This window comes from Capra hircus, chromosome 2 (genome assembly GCF_001704415.2).
Source record: "Capra hircus breed San Clemente chromosome 2, ASM170441v1, whole genome shotgun sequence".
Classification (NCBI taxonomy): domain Eukaryota; kingdom Metazoa; phylum Chordata; class Mammalia; order Artiodactyla; family Bovidae; genus Capra; species Capra hircus.
In genome coordinates this window covers 45,788,782-45,810,610 of record NC_030809.1, presented here as the reverse complement: position 1 = coordinate 45,810,610, position 21,829 = coordinate 45,788,782, and the positions used below count along the sequence as shown (strand labels likewise).

General features: G+C 37.3%; 1 protein-coding gene across 1 annotated transcript in view; it reads right to left on the bottom strand.

Annotated features, from left to right (window-relative positions):
* The window catches only part of ALS2CR11 (amyotrophic lateral sclerosis 2 chromosome region candidate 11), a 136,688-nt gene that overhangs the window by 91,135 nt on the left and 23,724 nt on the right, over positions 1-21,829 (bottom strand). Inside the window, exons 3-8 of the mRNA XM_018038504.1 lie at positions 21,622-21,673; positions 20,173-20,318; positions 15,409-15,531; positions 6,859-6,903; positions 5,881-5,949; positions 3,924-4,003 (exon numbers count right to left, since the gene is read on the bottom strand). Of these exons, the coding sequence (XP_017893993.1) occupies positions 3,924-4,003; positions 5,881-5,949; positions 6,859-6,903; positions 15,409-15,531; positions 20,173-20,318; positions 21,622-21,673 (515 nt within the window). The remainder of the gene's footprint in view (positions 1-3,923; positions 4,004-5,880; positions 5,950-6,858; positions 6,904-15,408; positions 15,532-20,172; positions 20,319-21,621; positions 21,674-21,829) is intronic.

Below are 21,829 nucleotides of genomic sequence, written 5' to 3'. Positions count from 1 at the left end.
GCAGAGTTTTCCAAATTTGCTGGCATATTGGGTGTGGCATTTTCACGGTATCATCTTTTATGATTCAGGTTACTTTTGTTCACTTGACCTAGAACTTCAATGCTAATACAGATCAAGCAAGAATTTAGTAGACTCCTGTATATTCTGTTTCCAGGAATATCATGATCGACTATCCAGTGCCGTGGTTCTGCATGAGACAGACTACTCTGCTGCTTCGACTCTGCTGTCCAGCACTGTACCCACACCTACCTTGTGACTCTGGGATCCAATTCCTCCCAATTCATTTAGGTTTTTCATTCTGGTGACTGCAGTTCCCACTGCAAGGTCTACTCAGAGAAGAGCAATCACAGGGATCTTCAAGCGTGGGGATTCCCTCACAAATTTTTTCTCAGCTTCATAAAAATCAGTGTGCCTTCTGCAGCCTCTCAGAATAAGTAGGTCTTAAATGACAAATCCTCTCTAACACTATAATCTCCCTAAACCTCTGAATCCCTTCCTCTACATTAAACTAAACTAGGTCTGATTTTTCAATTCACTCATAGTGGGTTATCATTTGGTCCATGTTTCAGTAACCAACACACTGTAAGGAGTTCTATGTAACCCCTCAAGCTGCAAACTAAACATACAATCTCTAATTAGTTAGCCCGTGTCAGTAAATTTTTTATATGACCCAACTTAATGGTCCTGCCGCCATTATACCATACCTTAAATATCCTTACCCCTACACATCCCCTGGATTTTTGTATATATAAATGAAAAAACTCAGGCAGTTCTTTTTAGAGTGTAATGCACTTCCTCATGGGTCACACTTTGAACCTCACCTTTAGGAGCTTGCTGGGACTTGCATCTAGTTATAAGCCTAAAAGTAAAGAGGGGTTGCGAGGGTGAGTCTTAAGGAGAATCAACATCATCTTGCATGGCAACTGCCTCAGAAGAGGAGATTACTATTTCCGCAAGCAATATGAGTTAATCTTCTGAGATGGAGGCAGAAAGCCCACCTTCACTTTGCTAAGGATAGAGACGTCACTGGCAAAGGAGGTATATCAGAATTTATGGGCTCAGTGTCCCCAGTTTCATCAAGATTTTCTCCTATTTTCCCATTCTAACTTGAAGATTCCACTTAGTCCCAATCAATATTCTCACTTTAAAAGTTGACACCTTCTGAAGCTGGGAGCTCAATTTGCCTTGTAATTCAGCCAGCTGCAAGATGAAATTCTGCCTTTGATTCTTAGTAATCTTAGTATTATGGCTACAGGAGATCAGGGTCTCCTTCAGAACACACATGGAAGATTTCAGGTCATTTACACAAGGCTTGAGCTGGGAATTTGAATCCTTGAGCAAACTCATTATGTTCACTAGTTTGACAAAAATGTTTGAAAGTATCAAATATATAGTCACTCATATCTTTGCTTATAAATTGTTGATTAAGGATATCCAATGGTGATATTTTTCACATCACTATTGCCAGGTCATGCTGAGGAGTATCAGGGTCTTTTTACCACTAGAAATGGAGTCATTAGAGTCTTTAAATCTAATCAGATTAGAGAGATAACTTCAGAAAACTCAGAACCAATTCAGAAAACTCATCCTTAATCTTCTGTTTCTCTCAAGCCACTCTCAGTATCAAAATCTGTATAAGTGAGAGGTATTCAGAAAAACAAAACAAGTAAGCTGGGGGAAGGCAGTGGGGGGTGGAGGTGGGGGGTGGAGAAAGAGAGAGAGAAGTTCAGACTCCAGATCCAGGAAGATCTGATGTTTCCATTCAAGTCCAAAGCCAGGAAAAAGCCAACATTTCAGTCAAAGGCTATTATTCGGAAGGAGGAATTCTCTCTTACATGAGGATAGGGCAGATTTCTTTGTTCTATTCAGGCTTTCAACTGATTGGATGCAGCCTACCCAATGAGAGCAATCTGCTTTACTCAGTCTACTGATTTAAATGTCAATCCCATTCAAAACTCTCTTACAAAAACATCCAGAATAATGTTTGATCAAATATCTGGGAACCCCATGGCCCAGTCAACCTGACACACAGAATTAACTGTCATACCCATCTAGCCATTGCCTTCATTCAGACTGTCAGTACCTCTCATGTAGACTACTGCAATAGCTTCCTCCAGTCCTTGATCTCCAATACTAAGCTAATTCTGTCTATATTCAATCCTATTGACTCCCTCACTTAAAATTCTTCAACGGCTCTACATCTGAAGTATTTCCAAATTTTCCCAATAAAGAACTCCTGTGGGCAGAGGACAGTGAAGGTATCTGGAAGTGTAGCTTAATGCAATCAGACACAAACCACATCATTTCCTGGAACTGTTTTGCTATCTTGAAAATTTATGTGATGTTTAAATTCTACTATATAATATGTAGATGTTAATTTTAAGATAACATTTTCCCTTTCAAAATCTTTGAGCAAAGTAATACTCCAGAAAGATGCACCATATTTTCCAGTGTCTTTCTGTTCCCTGCCACACATGGGAGGACTCAAAACAGTAAAATTTACTCATGTTTGAGAAGTATAAACTTACAATGATGATGGTGATGATAAAACATTTATTACTTCAGTAAGTAGTTAACAACTGAGAATTTTGTTATTTGCTACCATGTTCCAAGTGCTTTATACATAACTTATTTAATATTACAATAACTCACCTGAGTAGTTGTTATTTTTATTCCATTCAATAGATGAAGCACAAACAGCTGAAGTAACTTGCTCAAGGTTGCACAGCTAGTACATGGGAGAGCCCACATGGTCTGGTTCTAGAGCCTGACCTCTTGACTGCTACATCTTGCCCTGACTGCTGCTCCAGCTCATCTCCTACTGCTCCCCTCCTTATTCCTGTGTACTTTGTAACCCACAACTCACCACTCACTGTTCTCCATCATAACATAGCCTCTTATGGCTCCCACCACCCTTACAAAATCAGCCTGGTGCACCACTACTCATGTTTCAAGCCTTACATCCAGCGCTTTTTCTTTTGCGGATCCTTTCTTCATACTTTCCTCCTAACTCCCCTAAAAAGTATAGGAAGCTCCCTGGCTGTGTCCCACAGACCTCATGTGTATCTCTAGGAGGGCTCCACCTCATTCATATTACCATATTTTTTACATGCTACCTTTGCATTAAACCTGGGGTACAGTAAACATTCAATAAGTGTCTACTGAATCAATGGATGGATACGAAATAAGTCAATAAACATAAGAAAAACATTAAACTTTACCATTTCAACAAATCACCAATATCAAATGAACAAAATTTATTTTTAATGATAATGCTCAGTGTTGATAGGACAATCAGCTCTTCAGATTATAATTTCCTATTCTATACCTAATTTCCTCAATCCCATTTCAAGTATTTTCTATTCCTTATTCTTGCATAGCATTAAATATCTCTCTCAGGTGCTCATTTTTCTTTGATCTATCTTTACTGCTGAAATTTCAAGACTAATTTACATACTATATTTCAAGTTACTTTTTGGCCTACTAATGGCATTTTTTGACCATAAGCTTTTTGCTGAAAATTTAGAAGTAACAAACGGAGTGTGTGGAAATGGGCATAATGCTACCATACTGCAGAACAGAAAATGCAACTATTAGGCACCTTGATCTTAAAAATTCCTCACCTCTTTCTGCAAAAGGAATATTGCACTGGCCAACTTCCTCATTAGGGTTCCATTCCTTTCCCTCCTTTAGTCACAAAGTTGGCAACGCTTCTCTTCTTTTTCTTATCTCCAGACCTCCTCAACTACTCTCTCCAGGGCTACATCCAGAAACTCAAAATATCTTCCACCTGAGGCAAAACAATTCACTGCTTTCTTTACCTTGGAGACTAGCTCATTCTGGACATGTCTTAAGACAATAAAGATGTTCCACCAAATGGATTACATGTTTTAAATGACTGTTAATAAGACTTTAATACTCACGTCACAGGGTCTGTTCTTTCTGGAGGTGGTGCAATATCCATAAACATAGATGGCTTAATAATTTTCTGAAGCGGTTTTAACTGAAGAAAGTAATAAGTACACATTAACACTGTTTAGTCACAATTTCAGTTCATCCTAATATGACTATTTCCTGGACTTATATGATATATATAATTATTTATATAATGAAATGAGGAAATGACTTAAGAGAAGAAGAAAGAATTAACATTGAGCACTGAGTATACAGTCCATGGAATTCTCCAGGCCAGAATACTGGAGTGGGTAGCCTCTCCCTTCTCCAAGGGATGTTCCCAATCCAGGGATCAAACCCAGGTCTCCCGCACTGCAGGCGGATTCTTTACCAGCTGAGCCACAAGGGAAGCCCATATATATATATAAGGAGGAAATTAATTAAGAGAGAAAGAAAGAATTAACTTTGAGCACTAAGTGTCTGCCAAGAATTTTACATCTTCAATATTCTTTAATCCTCTCAATAATTCTATGAGGTAGATAAGTATCTCTATTGTACAGGTAATACTAACGATCAGTAATTTGTTCAAGGGCTACCCAATAGGCATGAGAGCCAGGGTTTGAATGTAACTTCATCTCGCCAGTGCAAGTACTCTTTATACATTACCATGGTGGGTAAGCAGGGGATATGTAACTGAAAAGTTCATAGACATAAAATCAAATAGAACTTTTATTAAACTTCCCACTCTTTTCCTTATAACGCCTTCATTCCCAGTTTTCAGTAGAATCCACCTAAATAAAATGCAATACCTGCCCAGTTTATTTGAAAAGGATTTATCTCTGGGATTGTTACATGTTATATTCACACAATACCTACCTCAGAAGTTAGTGCTCATGAACTGTGACTGTAACAAAAGGACTAAACAATTAAGGATCCCTATAAGGCCCAATTCACAACAAGAAAATAGGCAGAATGAACAGAAGAAAAATCAAAGGAGAAAAGAAAAAAAGCTCGTGTCTAGCGGCTTTCATCATTACATATTTGTGATCCAAAATGTATTTAAAAAATTATGATATACCATAGGTAAAATTTTAAAATGCATTTTATAGGGATTTCTGAGTTAACCAGCAGTAGACTTATTTAATCAAACTGATCTACTGACTCTAAATTCCTAATTTAAAAAACCAAGAGTATAAAAAGTAGTAAAAGCTGAAAATTAAAGATTATATGTAAAGTATAGGGGTTCTTTCTTCTATAAAACAGAGGTACTAATGAGACCGGATTTATAATGCCCCAAAGCTGTGACAATACCCAGAGATATCAACAGTTCTTTCAAATACTTAATGAGAATATATGTTGGTAGATTATTGGGTAGATTTTTCTAGACCAATTCCTTGAAAAGGTCATTAGTGACAATAATTTCCACTATAGGAATCCAGCCTAAGGACAAAATGAAAGAAAAGGATAAAGGTTAATGTATAAAAATCTTCACTGCAACTTTGGATATACACAGTAAATTTAAAGAGGTAGGCTTAAGTTAGAAAGATATCTTCGTTGGGCATATTACTTTCTTGATGAATCAAGAAGAGTTGACACTGAAATAATCATGGTGAGAAAGGACTCTATGTGATTAGAGTACAAAATATCTGAATAACATAAATGACTCCATTCTAATGATTTTTAGATATAAAAATACACTCACTTCTTAAATATTTAATTTTGTTTTCAATCACATAAGTATGTTTGTACACAGACACTAACACATGAAAGTTTTAAAATAAAGACATCCTGAATAGATTATCATTGTTTAAAAATGTATAAACAAACAATGGTGAAGTTTCATTTTTCTTTAGACTAGAGAAAAATGTCATTCTTTTTAAAAATATTTATTTTAAAGAACATATCAAACTGGAAAGGGAAGAGGCTCAGGAGGATTATATGACTAAAGAGCTGCAATAGAATTATTTTTAAAAGAGGGAAACTAACCTGATGTGAAAATCCATAACCAAAGTTTCCATAGGAGAACATAAATTCCACCTCCACCCTGCAGATAAACTAAACGTGCCAAATTTATTTTATTATTTGATCAGAAAGATATTTGAATGGAGAGTTATAGCAAGTGATATTTTTACTTCACAAATCTTTAAATTAGAAAAAACCAAAGCATGAATCGCTTCATTAAAAAATTTTTTACAGAAGTAATTCCTAGGTAGGAATCTATGGTGTTCTGGAAATATTAAAAAAAAAACTTAGGGAACATTATAAGATTAAGATATGAAAAATATCAATTTAAAATTGCTAACAATTATGCTGAGATACATACATACATATGTATTCATAGCCATGTATATATGTTTTAAGTATTTATTCACACTTTTCCCATCTCCACTTTCATTTTAAGATAAATTTTTTATTTAGAAAAAGTGAGTTCATCTCTCTGAACCTCAGCTTGCTCATATGTGAAATGAAGGAAGGAATCAGAGGTTATGACCTCAAATGTTCTTCATTCTTTCTTTAATGTTCCTTGTCCTCAATTTGGCTTTTGGGAGGAGAAGCCTCTCAGAGTAGATGATCAGTTAATCAAGATAATCTTTAAGTACTTAAAAAGAAATTCAGTAAGAACTGTAAACACCAATTTAGAGACTGCTCAAGGAGGAAAATAATTCTTCTTTAATTCAGCAAGTGAGGATCCGGAGGCTATACAGTCAAAGGAGCAACGAGAGGCATTTTACTCTCTTACCCAATGATTTCTAATTTTTGTGTTCACCATTTAGCAGTAAGATAGCAGCATTTTTTTTTAAAGTAGAGATGAAGTTTTTTGAGCAAATATTATACTTTCTCTTTAATATGTTTACATTAACTCAAACAGTGACTGGAAGTGTAATGAAAAAATAAAAACAATATCAGAGCAAAGTTACATGAAATGTGCACACAAGGCTTTGGAAGTTTCAGTAAAGTTCTTACTGTGTTTTTATTCAACATTTGGAGCTCTCCAGTAAAGCACCCTTTCTAGAAAAAAGAAACAAGAAAATTATTAAATATAGAATTATTGATATAGTCACGGTGTCACTTGTAAATTTCTAAATCATTTCATAAATTTAAAAAAATCAGGTAATGATTTTTAATGCATCTATGATCTAATAGCTAAAATACAAAAATAATGAATGTTTGGAAAAAAATAAAACTTCCAGGTTGTACCAGAAATAAATGTTAATATTTACATTTATGTTTTAAAGAAAAATGTTCCTACTACTTCTACTTAGAGGAACCACCAGGTCTACACTCCTTTTGAGGGGTAAACATGGATCTATATGATAGGCTGACTCATGACAGAACTGAGTGCTTCTCTCATCTCTTGGGGACTGTTGGGATCTTTTTACCCAAGAAAACCTTTGGTATTGAGAGGACAACAGGCAGGAAGGCCAGGAGTCTCCAAACGGAGGAAATAGGCTGCAAGTGTCAGACATTTTTTCTCTCACTCATAAGCGGCAGGATGAAACAAACTAGTGTTACATTTTTTCCCCTTCTCTATACAAATTTAAAAAGAGGTTTCTCGTAAAATTCTATGCTGCCATACTGATACCTGGTTCCACCTGAACTTAACTTTTCTCAAACCTTGAGCTAACCAATGCATTTTTCTTATGGAAATGCTTGTCTTAAGCTATGTTAATGTGCTATGTATTTACCCCAGACTCTGTCTTCAAGTAGGTTCCGCCTAAAGGCTCAGAAACGACTTGACAAACCAGTACGTTACACTCATACATAGTTCATCAGACACTCTGTCTATCAGATCTAGTCCCTTATATCTATTTCTCGTTTGCACTGTATAGTCATAAGGGATTTGATTTAGGTCATACCTGAATGGTCTAGTGGTTTTCTCCATTTTCTTCAATTTCAGTCTGAATATGGCAATAAGGAGTTCAAACAATAGTAAAGCTTAATAAAACTAAAAGCTGGTTCTTTGATAAGATAAAATTAACATAGCCAGATTCATCAAGAAAAAAAGAGAGAAATGTCAAATCAACAAAATTAGAAATGAAAAAGGAGAGGTTACAACAGACAAGGCAGAAATACAAAGGATTATAAGAGACTATTGTGAACAAGGTAAGGAGCAGTGGCTGTGCTTTGCTAGAGCAGCCATGAAGAGATACCCCACGTCCAAGGTAAGAGAAAACCAAGTAAGACGGTAGGCACTGAGAGAGGGCATCAGAGGACAGACAGACTGAAACCACAATCACAGACAAGTAGCCAATCTGATCACATGGACCACAGCCTTGTTTAACTCAATTAAACTAAGCCATGCCCGGTGGGGCCACCCAAGAAGGGCAGGTCATGGTGGAGAGGTCTGACAGAATGTGGTCCACTAGAGAAGGGAATGGCAAACCACTTCAGTATTCTTGCCTTGAGAACCCCATGAACAATATGAAAAGGCAAAAAGATAGGACACTGAAAGATGAACTCCCCAAGTTGGTAGGTATCCAATATGCTACTGGAGATCAGTGGAGAAATAACTCCAGAAAGAATGAAGGGATGGAGCCAAAGCAAAAACAGCCAGTTGTAGATGGGACTGGTGATAGAAGCAAGGTTCGATGCTGTAAAGAGCAACACTGCATAGGAACCTGGGATGTTTCCAATCAAGGCAAATTGGAAGTGGTCAAACAGGAGACGATAAGAGTGAAAATTGCCATTCTAGGAATCAGCGAACTAAGATGGACTGGAATGGGTGAGTTTAACTCAGATGACCATTATATCAACTACTGTGGGCAGGAACCCCTTAGAAGAAATGGAGTAGCCATCATAATCAACAAAAGAGTCTGAAATGCAGTACTTGGATGCAATCTCAATAATGATAGCATGATCTCTGTTCATTTCCAAGGCAAACCATTCAATATCACAGTAATTCAAGTCTATGTCCCGACCAGTAATGCTGAAGAAGCTTAAGTTGAACAGTTCTATGAAGACCTACAAGACCTTCTAACCAACTCCCCAAAAAGATATCCTTTTCATTATAGGGGACTGGAATGCAAAAGTACACCTGGAGTAACAGGCAAATTTGGCTTTGGAGTACAGAATGAAGCAGGGCAAAGAGTAATAGAGTTCTGCCAAAAGACGAACTAGTCATAGCAAACACCCTCTTCCAACAACACAAGAGAAGACTCTACACATGGACATCACCAGATGGTCAACGCCGAAATCAGATTGATTATATTCTTTGCAGCCAAATATGGAGAAGCTCTATACAGTTAACAAAAACAAGACCGGGAGCTGACTACGGCTCAGATCATGAACTCCTCATTGCCAAACTCAGACTTAAATTGAAGAAAGTAGGGAAAACCACTAGACCATTCAGGTATGACCTAAATCAAATCTCTTATGACTATACAGTGGAAGTGAGAAATAGATTTAAGGGACTAGATCTGATGGACAGAGTGCCTGATGAACTATGGGCGGAGGTTCGTGACATTGCACAGGAGACAGGAATCAAGACCATCCCCAAGAAAAAGAAATGCAAAAAAGCAAAATGGCTGTCTGGAGGCCTTACAAATAGCTGTGAAAAGAAGGGAAGTGAAACGCAAAGGAGAAAAGGAAAGATATCAGCATCTGAATGCAGAGTTCCAAAGAATAGCAAGGAGAGATAAGAAAGCCTTCCTCAGTGATCAATGCAAGAGAGGAAAACAATAAAATGGGAAAGACTAGAGATCTCTTCAAGAAAATTAGAGATACAAAGGGAACATTTCATACAAAGATGGGCTCAATAAAGGACAGAAATGGTATGGACCTAACAGAAGCAGAAGATATTAAGAAGAGGTGGCAAGAATACACAGGAGAACTGTACAAAAAAGATGTTCACAATGATCACTTACCTAGAGACAGAAATCCTGGAATGTGAAGTCAGGTAGGCCTTAGGAAGCATCACTATGAACAAAGCTAGTGGAGGTGATGGAATTCCAGTTGAGCTGTTTCAAATCCTGAAAGCTGATGCTGTGAAGGTGCTGCACTCAATACGCCAGCAAATTTGGAAAACTTAGCAGTGGCCACAGGACTGGAAAAGGTTAGTTTCCATTCCAATTCCAAAGAAAGGCAATGCCAAAGAATGCTCAAACTACCACACAATTGCACTCATCTCACACTAGTAAAGTAATGCTCAAAATTCTCCAAGCCAGGCTTCAGCAATACATGAACCATGAACTTCCAGATATTCAAGCAGGTTTTAGAAAAGGCTTAGAGGAACCAGAGATCAAATTGCCAACATCCGCTGGATCATGGAAAAAAGCAAGACAGTTCCAGAAAAACATCAATTTCTGCTTTATTGACTATGCCAAAGGCTTTGACTGTGTGGATCACAATAAACTGTGGAAAATTCTGAAAGAGATGGGAATACCAGACCACCTGACCTGTCTCTTGAGAAACCTATAGGCATGTCAGGAAGCAACAGTTAGAACTGGACATGGAACAACAGACTGGTTTCAAGTAGGAAAAGGAGTACGTCAAGGCTGTATATTGTCACCCTGCTTATTTAACTTCTATACAGTGTACAGCATGAGAATTGCTGGCCAAAGTTGGCTTAAAGCTCAACATTCAGAAAACAAAGATCATGGCATCCAGTCCCATCACTTCATGGCAAATAGATGGGGAAACAGTGGAAACAGTGTCAGACTTTATTTTTCTGGGCTCCACAATCACTGCAGATGGTGACTGCAGCCATGAAATTAAAGATGCTTACTCTTTGGAAGAAAAGTTATGACCAACCTAGATAGCATATTTAAAAGCAGAGACATTACTTTGCTGACTAAGGTCCATCTAGTCAAGGCTATGGTTTTTCCAGTGGTCATGTATGGATGTGAGAGTTGGACTGTGAAGAAGGCTGAGTGCCGAAGAATTGATGCTTTTCAACTGTGGTGTTGGAGAAGACTCTTGGGAGTCCCTTGGACTGCAAGGAGATCCAACCAGTCCAGTCTGAAGGAGATCAGCCCTGGGATTTCTTTGGAAGGAATGATGCTAAAGCTGAAACTCCAGTACTTTGGCCATCTCATGCAAAGAGTTGACTCATTGGAAAAGACCCTGATGCTGGGAGGGATAGAGGGCAGGAAGAGAAGGGGATGACAGAGGATGAGATGGCTGGATGGCATCACTGACTCGATGGATGTGAGTCTGAGTGAACTCCGGGAGTTGGTGATGGACAGGGAGGCCTGGCGTGCTGCGATTCATGGGGTCGCAAAAAGTCAGACACGACTGAGCGACTGAACTGAACTGAACTGGAAGAAATATCAATAACCTCAGATATGCAGATGACACCACCCTTATGGCAGAAAGTGAAGAGGAACTAAAAAGCCTCTTGATGAAAGTGAAAGAGGAGAGTGAAAAAGTTGGCTTAAAGCTCAACATTCAGAAAACGAAGATCATGGCATCTGGTCCCACCACTTCATGGGAAATAGATGGGGAAACAGTGGAAACGGTGGCTGACTTTATTTTTCTGAGCTCCAAAAACTGCAGATGGTGATTGCAGCCATGAAATTAAAAGACGCTTACTCCTTGGAAAGAAAGTTATGATCAACCTAGATAGCATATTGAAAAGCAGAGACATTACTTTGTCAACAAAGGTCCGTCTAGTCAAAGCTATGGTTTTTCCAGTGGTCATGTATGGATGTAAAAGTTGAACTATAAAGAAAGCTGAGTGCCGAAGAATTGATGTTTGAACTGTGGTGTTGGAGAAGACTCTTGAGAGTCCCTTGCCCTGCAAGGAGATCCAACCAGTCCATCCTAAAGGAAATCAGTCCTGAATATTCATTGGTAGGACTGATACTGAAGCTGAAACTCCAATACTTTGGCCACCTGATGCAAAAAGCTGACTCATTGGAAAAGACCCTGATGCTGGGAAAGATTGAAGGTGGGAGAAGGGGACGACAAAGGATGAGATGGCTCAATGGCATCACCAACTCAATGGACATGGGTTTGGGTAGACTCCCGTAGTTGGTGATGGACAGGGAGGCCTGGCGTGTTGCGGTTCACAGGTTCGCAAAGAGTTGGATACGACTGAGCGACTGAATTCAACTGACTATTGTGAACAAGTGTATGGCAATAAAATGGATAACCTGGAAGCAATGGACAGATTCTAGAAAAGTTCAATCTTCCAAGAGTGAGCCAGGAAGAAATAGAAATTATGAATAACCCAATTACAAGCACAGAAATTAAAGCTGTGATTAAAAAAAAAAAACTCGCAAAAAACAAAAGCCCATAACCAGATGGCTTCTCAGGAGAATTCTATCAAACATTTAGAGAACAGCTCTTCCCTATCCTTCTAAAACTCTTTCAAAAAATTGCAGAGGAAGGAACTCTTCTAAAGTCATTCTACAAGTCCACCATCACCCTGACACCAAAATCAGAGAAAGACAATACAAAAAAAGAAAACTACAGGCCAGTATCACTGATGAACATAGATGCAAAAATCCTCAACAAAATCTTAGCAAATAGAGTTCAGCAACACATCAAAAAGCTCATATACCATGATCAAGTTGGGTTTATTCCAGGGATGCAAGGATTCTTCAATATACACGAATCAATCAACCAGATACACCATCTTAAAAAATTGAAAGATAAAAACCATATGATAATCTCAATAGAAGCAGAAAAAGGCTTTGACACAATTCAGCACCCATTTATGATTAAAACTCCTCAAAAACTGGGCACAGAAGGAATCTATCTCAACACAGTAAAGGCCATATATGATAAGCCTACAGCAAATATTATTCTCAATGGTGAAAAACTGAAAGCATTCACCTTAAGATCAGGAACAAGACAGGGGTGTCCACTTTCACCACTATTACTCAACTTAGTTCCAGAAGTCCTAGCTACAGAAATCAGAGAAGAAAAAGAAATAAAAGGAATCCAGATCAGAAAAGAAGAAGTAAATCTGTCACTGTTTGCAGACGACATGATATTGTACATAGAAAACCCTAAAGATACTATCAGAAAATTACTAGAGCTAATCACTGGATTTAGCAAAGTTGCAAGATACAAAATCAATACACAGAAATCACTTTCATTTTTATATACTAACAATGAAAAATCAGAAAGAGAAATTAAGTAATCAATCCCATTCACCACTGTAACAAAAAGAATTAAATATCTAGGAATAAACTTACTTGAGGAAACGAACTGTACACAGAGAGTTATAAGACACTGAAGAAAGAAATCAAAGATGACATAAACAGATGGAGAGAACTCCACGTTCCTGGGTAGGAAGAATCAATATTGTTAAAATGACTATACTACCATATGCAATCTACAGATTCCATGCAATCCCTATCAAATTATCGATGACATTTTTCACAGAACTAGAACAGAAAATTTCACAATTCATAGGGAAATACAAAAGACCCCGAATAGCAAAAGCAGTCTTGAGGAAGAACAGAGCTGGAGGAATCAACGTTCCTGACTTCGGATTATACTACAAAGCTACAGTCATCAAGACAGTATGGTACTGGCACAAAAACAGAAATATAGACCAATGGAACAAGATAGAAAGCCCAGAAATAAGCCCATGCACCTATGGGTACCTTATTTTTGACAAAGGAGGCAAGAATATATAATGGGGCAAAGACAGCCTCTTCAATAAGTGGTGCTGGGAAAACTGGACTGCTACATGTAAAAGAATGAAATTAGAACACTTCCTAACACCATGTACAAAGATAAACTCAAAATGGATTAAAGATCTAAATGTAAGACTAGAAACTATAAAACTCTTAGAGGAAAACATAGGCAGAACACTCGATGACATAAATCAAAGCAAGATCCTCTATGACCCATCTCCTAGAGTAATGGAAATAAAAACAAAAGTAAATAAGTGGGACCTAATTAAATTTAAAAGCTTTTACACAGCAAAGGAAACTATAAGCAAGCTGAAAAAACAACCCTCAGAATGGGAGAAAATAATAGCAAATGAAACAACTGACAAAAGATTAATTTCCAAAATATATAAACAGCTCATACAACTCAATACCAGAAAAACAAACAACCCAACCAAAAAGTGGGAAAAAGATCTAAGCAGACATTTTCCAAAGACATACAGATGGCTAACAAACACATGAAAAGATGCTCAACATTGTTCATTATTAGAGAAATGCAAATGAAAACTACAGTGAGATATCACCTCACACTGGTCAGAATGGCCATCACCATAAAGTCTACAAACCATAAATGCCGGAGAAGGTGTGGAGAAAAGGGAACACTCTTGCACTGTTGGTGGGAATATAAATTTATACAGCCACTATGGAAGATGGTATGGAGATTCCTTAAAAAAAAAAAAAAACTAGGAATAAAACAACCATATGACCCAGCAATCTCACTCCTATGCATATACCCTGAGGAAACCAAAACTGAAAAAGACACATGTATCCCACTGTTCACTGCAGCACTATTTACAATGGCTAGAACATGGAAGCAACCTAGATGTCCATCGACAGATGAATGGATAAAGAAGTTGTGGTACATATACATAATGGAATATTAAAAAGGAATCAGTTCCTAATGAGGTGGATGAACCTAGAACCTATTATATAGAGTGAAGTAAGTCAGAAAGAGAAAAATAAGTGTTGTATTCTAACGCATATACATGGAATCTAGAAAAATGGGACTGAAGAATTTACTTACAGAAGAGCAATGGAGAAACAGACATAGAGAATAGACTTACGGGAAGGGGAGGAGAGGGTGAGATGTATGAAAAGAGTAACATGGAAACTTACATTACCATATGTAAAACAGACAGCCACAGGAATTTGCTGTATGGCTCAGGAAACTCAAACAGGGGCTCTGTATCAACCTAGAGGGATGGGATGGGCAGGGAGATGGGAGGGAGCTTCAAAAGGAAGAGGCTGTATGTATACCTATGGCTGATTCATGTTGAGGTTTGACAGAAAACAAACAAATTCTGTAAAGTAATTATCCTTCAATAAAAAATAAATAAATTAGGGAAAAAAGAACTGAACTGAAACTGGAACTGACAAGAGAGTTTGTGGTCTGAGTCTTGTTTTGAAACATTTCAGAAAACAAAATAAAACAAACAAAAAGCATGCTTAGTCTTTTAGGTTGTATCATTACCCTTCAGGGCTTCTCTGGTGGCTCAGATGGTAAAGAATTTGCCTGCAATGCCTGAGACCCAGGTGTGAGCCCTGGGTGGGGAAGATCCCCTGGAGAAAGAAATGGCTACCCATTCCAGTATTTTTGCCTGGAGAATCCCCAAGGACATAAGAGACTGGCAGGCTACAGTCCATGGGGTCACAAAGAGTCGGACACAACTGAACACCTTTCACTTACTTATTGCCCTCCAGGAAATAAAATTAAAAAAACATTATGCTGTTACAAACTAACCTTTTTTTTTTTTTGAGCCAGAGGGAATTTACTAAGCATATCAGACAGATAATAAGCAAAAGAAGTCCATTAAGTACAGATAAATCTTGAAAACAAACACCAACTGGACAATGTGATACCAAGGTGAAAAAATGATTTGATACATACCTGAATTACTTCATAAAGATGTACCTGAACACTCCCTAACAAGAGAAGATACTTTTTTGTACTGTCATGTTGCATTAGTTCTAAGCGAATATTATTCTTCTCATCATCTTGACGTCTGGGAACCTTAACACAAAATACATATGAAAAGAAAAAATAAATTTTCAGTCTGAATTTCAGACATAATTTCTGAATAAAAACACCCATAAAATATAATTTTTGAAGCATCCATTTTTTGAAACACCCATTTCAAGTCCCACGGACAGAGGAGACTGACGACTTACAGACCCATGGGGTTGCAAAGAGTCGGACACGACTGAGTGACTGATCATACGTGTTGTTAATGACAGTCACCATCCTACTCATTAGATCCCAAGGACTTACTCATCTTATAACTGGAAGTTTGCACTTTTTGATTACCTTCATTCATGTTGCTCACCCCCAAACCCCACCTCTAGCAACCACCAATCAGTTCTCTATGAGTTCATTTCCCTTTTTTTCTTCTGGCTGTGCTACATGGCTTGTAAGATCTTAGTCCCCTGATCAGAGATTGAATCCACACCCTGGGCAGTGAAAGTACAGGATTCTAACCACTGGACCATCATGGAATTTCCTCATTTTTTGGATTGCACATATAAATGATCACACAGCGTTTGTCTTTCCCTGACTTATTTTACTTAGCATGATGCCCTCAAAATCCATCCATGTTGCTGCAAACAGCAGGGCATATTTGTTTATTTACTTTGGCTGGGTCTTCACTGCTGCACAAGCGCATTCTCTAGTTGAGGAGAGCATGGGTTACTCTCTAGTTGTAGTGTGAGGGCTTCTTGCTGCAGTGGCTTCTCCTGCAGAGCATGGGCTCTAGGTGTGTGGGCTCCAACGTTTGCGGCACATGGGTTCAGTTGCTACGTGAGCATGTAGGATCTTCTCAGACCAGGGATCAAACCCATGGTTGATCCTGCACTGGCAGGTGTATTTTTAACCAGTGGACCACCAGGAAGTCTCAGATGTGTAATATATAAAGTACAATATACAATGTACAAGATAGTGATTCATAATTTTTAAGGGTTGTACTCCATTTGTAGTTCTATAAAATATCTGCTATCTTCTCCATGTGTACAATATATCCATGTAGCTTACTTTATACCTAATAGTTGGTACCTCTTAATTCTCTGTCCCTGTTTTGCTCCTCCTCCTTCCATCTCCCCACAGGTAACCATTATTTTTGTCTTTTCTGTATCTGTAAATCTTCTTTTTTCTTATATTCACTAATCTGTTGTATATTTTAGATGCCACATATAAGTGATATCATACAGTATTTGTCTATCCTTCTGACATATTTCACTGGGCATAATGCCCTCCAAGTCCATCCATGTTGCTGCAAGTGGTAAAATTTCATTTTTTTTTTTTTATGGCTGAGTAGTATTCTGTTGTGTATATATATATGTATTATATCTTCTTTTTCCATTTATCTTTTGATGGACACTTAGGTTGTGTCCATATCTTGGCACTATAAATAATGCTACTATGAACACTGATGTCATATAGATACAATCTATTGACTGCTTATTGTGGAAGAAAAATATCAGCTGTCAGGAGCCTCGTCCCACAGTTTTCACATTTCTTTTCCCATTAGTCCTCCAATATATTTCATACTTTTTTGTTAAACTAACACTTAGTATTTATAATATGTACATGTAACTATTTTTAGGATTTAATAATACACTTACAATGATTATGTTTCTAGTCCTGTAAAATTTTTTTAATTTCCCTGGAATTAATGTCTTGCTTTTCGTTCACATTTCTTTTTTTGCTTGTCCAATTTTCTATGTTAATATTACTAGATAATTCCAAAACTTTCCATTAGAGTTCCACTAAAACTCTCCTCTTATTATGATCAAACTAATATCTCCTATTAAACATAGGAAAAATATTTTGATTATCTAATGAAAATAAGCACTCTTAATTTATATTTTTCCAGTATTACTTGCAAGTTTTATTTAAATGAACACATATCTACAAAATTCCTGAAAATTTGGCAATAAAGCATAGGGAAATTATTTGCAAAGTAAAAGAAATAGTATGGATTCCAGCTAGGAAAATAATGCTTTTTTAAACACATTTAAAGAAATATTTTCAATACTCAACACTTAAGCAAAATGAAGTTTGAAATATATATATATATACACACATATGTATACACACACACACATATATACATATATATGACATAGAGAAAATGTTTTAAGATTTCACTAAAATTCAACAGATGTAATAAAACTATCAGGAAACAATTGGACTAATCAAGGAATCCTGCAGCTAAATGAAATAGTATCTCTCATTTTAAAGATAGCTCTGAGATACATTTGGAGTCTAGAAAGCTTAACTGTAAACAGAAGTAAACTCAGCAGAGCAAGCGCTGTTGTGAGAGACAGTTTAATGAAGCCAGTTGAAGCCAGACTGACTGCATTCTCAGCTCCACCAATTACTAGTTCTATAACCTTAAGAAATTTCTTTAAACCTTACAGAACCTATTTCTTCATCTGCAAAACAAAGATGATAATAAGACTATATATATAAGAGTATAGCAAAGGGTTGTTATAAAGACTAAATAAGCTAATCTGTGCAAAAGGAATGAGAGAGAGTCTACATAAGAAGAAAGCAGACAGGTAAAGAAAAAGGAGATTTAAAAAAAAGGTGTGCTTATGGCCTGAACATTTGGGTCCTCTCAAAAGTCATGTTGTAGCCTAAATCTCCAATGCAATGGTATTTGTTCATGGGATGTCCGGGAGGTAACTAGGTCATGAGAATCAGAGCCTTGTGAATTCTGATAGTGTCCTTCTAAGGAGCCAGACCTCCTGGAATGTGAAGTCAAGTGGGCCTTAGAAAGCATCACTATGAACAAAGCTAGTGGAGGTGGTAGAATCCCAGTTGAATTATTTCAAATCCTAAAAGATGATGTTGTGAAACTGCTGCACTCAATATGCCAGCAAAATTGGAAAACTCAGCAGTGGCCACAGGACTGGAAAAGGTCAGTTTCCATTCCAATTCCAAAGAAAGGCAATGCCAAAGAATGCTCAAACTACCACACAATTGCACTCATCTCACACGCTAGTAAAGTAATGCTCAAAATTCTCCAAGCCAGGCTTCAGCAATATGTGAACCATGAACTTCCAGATATTCAAGCTGGTTTTAGAAAAGGCAGAGGAACCAGACATCAAATTGCCAACATCCACTGGATGATGGAAAAAGCAAGAGAGTTCCAGAGAAACATCGATTTCTGCTTTATTGACTATGCCAAAGCCTTTGACTGTGTGGATCATAAGAAACTGTGGAAAATTCTGAAAGAGAAAGGAATACTAGACCACCTGACCTGCCTCTTGAGAAACCTATACACAGGTCAGGAAGCAACAGTTAGAACAGGACATGGAACAACAGACTGGTTCCAAATAGGAAAAGGAGTACGTCAAGGCTGTATATTGTCACCCTGCTTATTTAACTTCTATGCAGAGTACATCATGAGAAACTCTGGGCTGGAGGAAGCACAAGCTGGAATCAATATTGCTGGGAGAAATATCAATAACCTCAGATATGCAGATGACACCACCCTTATGGCAGAAAATGAAAAGGAACTAAAAGGCCTCTTGATGAAAGTGAAGAGGAGATTGAAAAAGTTGGCTTAAAGCTCAATATTCAGAAAACGAAGATCATGGCATCTGGTCCCATCACTTCATGGGAAATAGATGGGGAAACAGTGGAAACAGTGCCAGACTTTATTTTTCTGGGCTCCAAAATCACTGCAGATGGTGACTGCAGCCATGAAATTAAAAGACGCTTACTCCTTGGAAGAAAAGTTATGACCAACCTAGATAGCATATTGGAAAGCAGAGACATTACTTTGCCAACAAAGGTCCGTCTAGTCAAGGCTATGGTTTTTCCAGTGGTCATGTATGGATGTGAGAGTTGTACTGTGAAGAAAGCTGAGTGCTGAAGAATTGATGCTTTTGAACTGTGGTGTTGGAGAAGACTCTTGGGAGTCCCTTGGACTGCAAGGAGATCCAACCAGTCCATTCTAAAGGAGATCAGTCCTGGGTGTTCACTGGAGGGACTGATGCTAAAGCTGACACTCCAGTACTTTGGCCACCTCATGCGAAGAGTTGACTCATTGAAAAAGACCCTGATGCTGGGAGGGATTGGGGGCAGGAGGAGAAGGGGACGACAGGGGATGAGATGGCTGGATGGCATCACCGACTCGATGGACATGAGTTTGGGTGAACTCCGGGAGTTGGTGATGGACAGAGAGGCCTGGCATGCTGCAATTCATGGGGTCTCAAAGAGTCGGACACGACTAAGCTACTGAACTGAACTGAAGGAACTTGCTACCTTCCAGAAAAGCAAGAAATAAAGGTCTGTTTTTTAAGCCACCCAGTCTGTGGTAATTTGCCATTAAAGCCCACCCTGACTAAGACAGGTGGAAGAGGGCAGATGGGAGGGAAAGAGTGAGATAGAGAAGAATGCACACATATGTGATGAACACTGAGAATCACCAACAACAAGCTCTCAGAGAACACCACAATTATACATTTTACAGCAAGCTGCAAAAACATCAATATAGCCCATAATATAGAAATAAATACTGTAAAATATCAAATAAAAGAACACTGCTTTTGTATTTTTCCTATCCTCTGAGGAAAAAACATATTAGTGTAGAATATTTCAAATTATAAAAAATACATTACTTTTTCTAGAAGAGAAATTTAACGTTACCTGTACAGAAAAATACTTCACTTCATCAAATGTAATCATAAAGTCCTTTTCAGTGTTTTGGGATAGCAAGCTACAAGTTTTTGTACATTTCACCACATTGTTAATAGAGATGCGAATGAACAAATTACTGTAATGCTGGGAAATGACTGAAAACACATATTTAGGAAGCAAATTTTGTTGTAATTGACAGTAACACATTGTTAAAATTAACCAATTAAACAATTCAGGCCAAAACCTAAGACTCAATCAAATAAAGAAAGAAGTTATAGAGCATATTAAACAATAAGGAGAGCATTTTAAAATAGTATTTTTCCCCATTGGTGGTAGGCACAATCAGGAAAAGATGGTTGATTCTTCATTAGATTACTTCTCATATTTTTATCCTCACATTTTCATTATAATTACTTTGAAAATGTTCCTATATATTATTTTTAAGGTAACCAAACACATACTTGAAAACTTTTTCTAACAATTATGCGGAAATTCAAAAAATAAAATAATTCAGAATAATCTATTCTTAATTTTAGGACAACAAAATTTAAAGCAGCACTCTATCTTGTAATTCACTTCACTATCTACTTCACATATACTATATTGGTCAGTATTTTTATCTTTCATAGCACTCCATGAATTAAAACAATTTTGTTTTTATGTTTTATCTTTAAAACTCTGCTTATATAGAATTCTCTTCAATAATTCACTTTACATAAAAAAGAACCATCAAGCCTTCATAATGAGGCTGGTTTTATGCCACAATAAATCAAATGATAAGCATTCAACTTACTTAAAGTCACCGAGAAAAATAAATTCTTTAAACAATGTTTAAGAGACACAGAAATAAATTAGTACTATCATCCAAGAAGATAAATATTTTTTCTTAAACTTACACGATGATTGAGGTGCATTACAGATAGTTAAAAATCTTTTGTCACTCCTCACCTCAAAAAGTGAACTTAATATTCTCCTCTGCTCTTGAATCTGGCCTAGTCCTGTGACAATTTTAACATGCAATGGACACGACCATGGCTGAGACAAGGACAAGGTGAGAGAGGCACCACCCAGGGTACAAAGTTAAGTGGACACCAGAAACTTCAGTAATCAAGATAGAATTTTAATATTTTAAAATAAAAATTAATGATGAAAGACATGACCCTGGGACTACATGGGAAGAAAGGTTCAGCCTCTCAGCTAAGTCCAGTCTTTCAGGCATTCTCATTAAGGCACCAGACACTTAAATGAGTTCTTTTGGACATACCAGCCCTTTTGAACTACAGCCCCAGCTGTGAAAATGTGAAGCAGAAGAATTACTTAGTGAACGCACAGATAATGATTGGTAGCGAAATGGTAAATGTTTCAAGCTACTGAGTCTTTGAGTGTTTTGTAAGGCAGCAGTATATAACTGAAACAGTGACATATGATCATAGTATGATTGTTAAATCAAAAGGATACTCTTAGGCGTAAAATGTTTGCAGTTTCTTACATGAATGGCCAGGCAGCCGACCTATAACAATCAAAATAAAAACACAGAGAATGTCTTTTTTAAAGTTAATTTTTCTTTCATTTTACTGTCACCAAACTATATTTTTTAAAGTTTCAATTTAATTTTTTTCATTAGAAATTTTTTATTAGCAATATCTAGTCACAGATATAAAGCAGA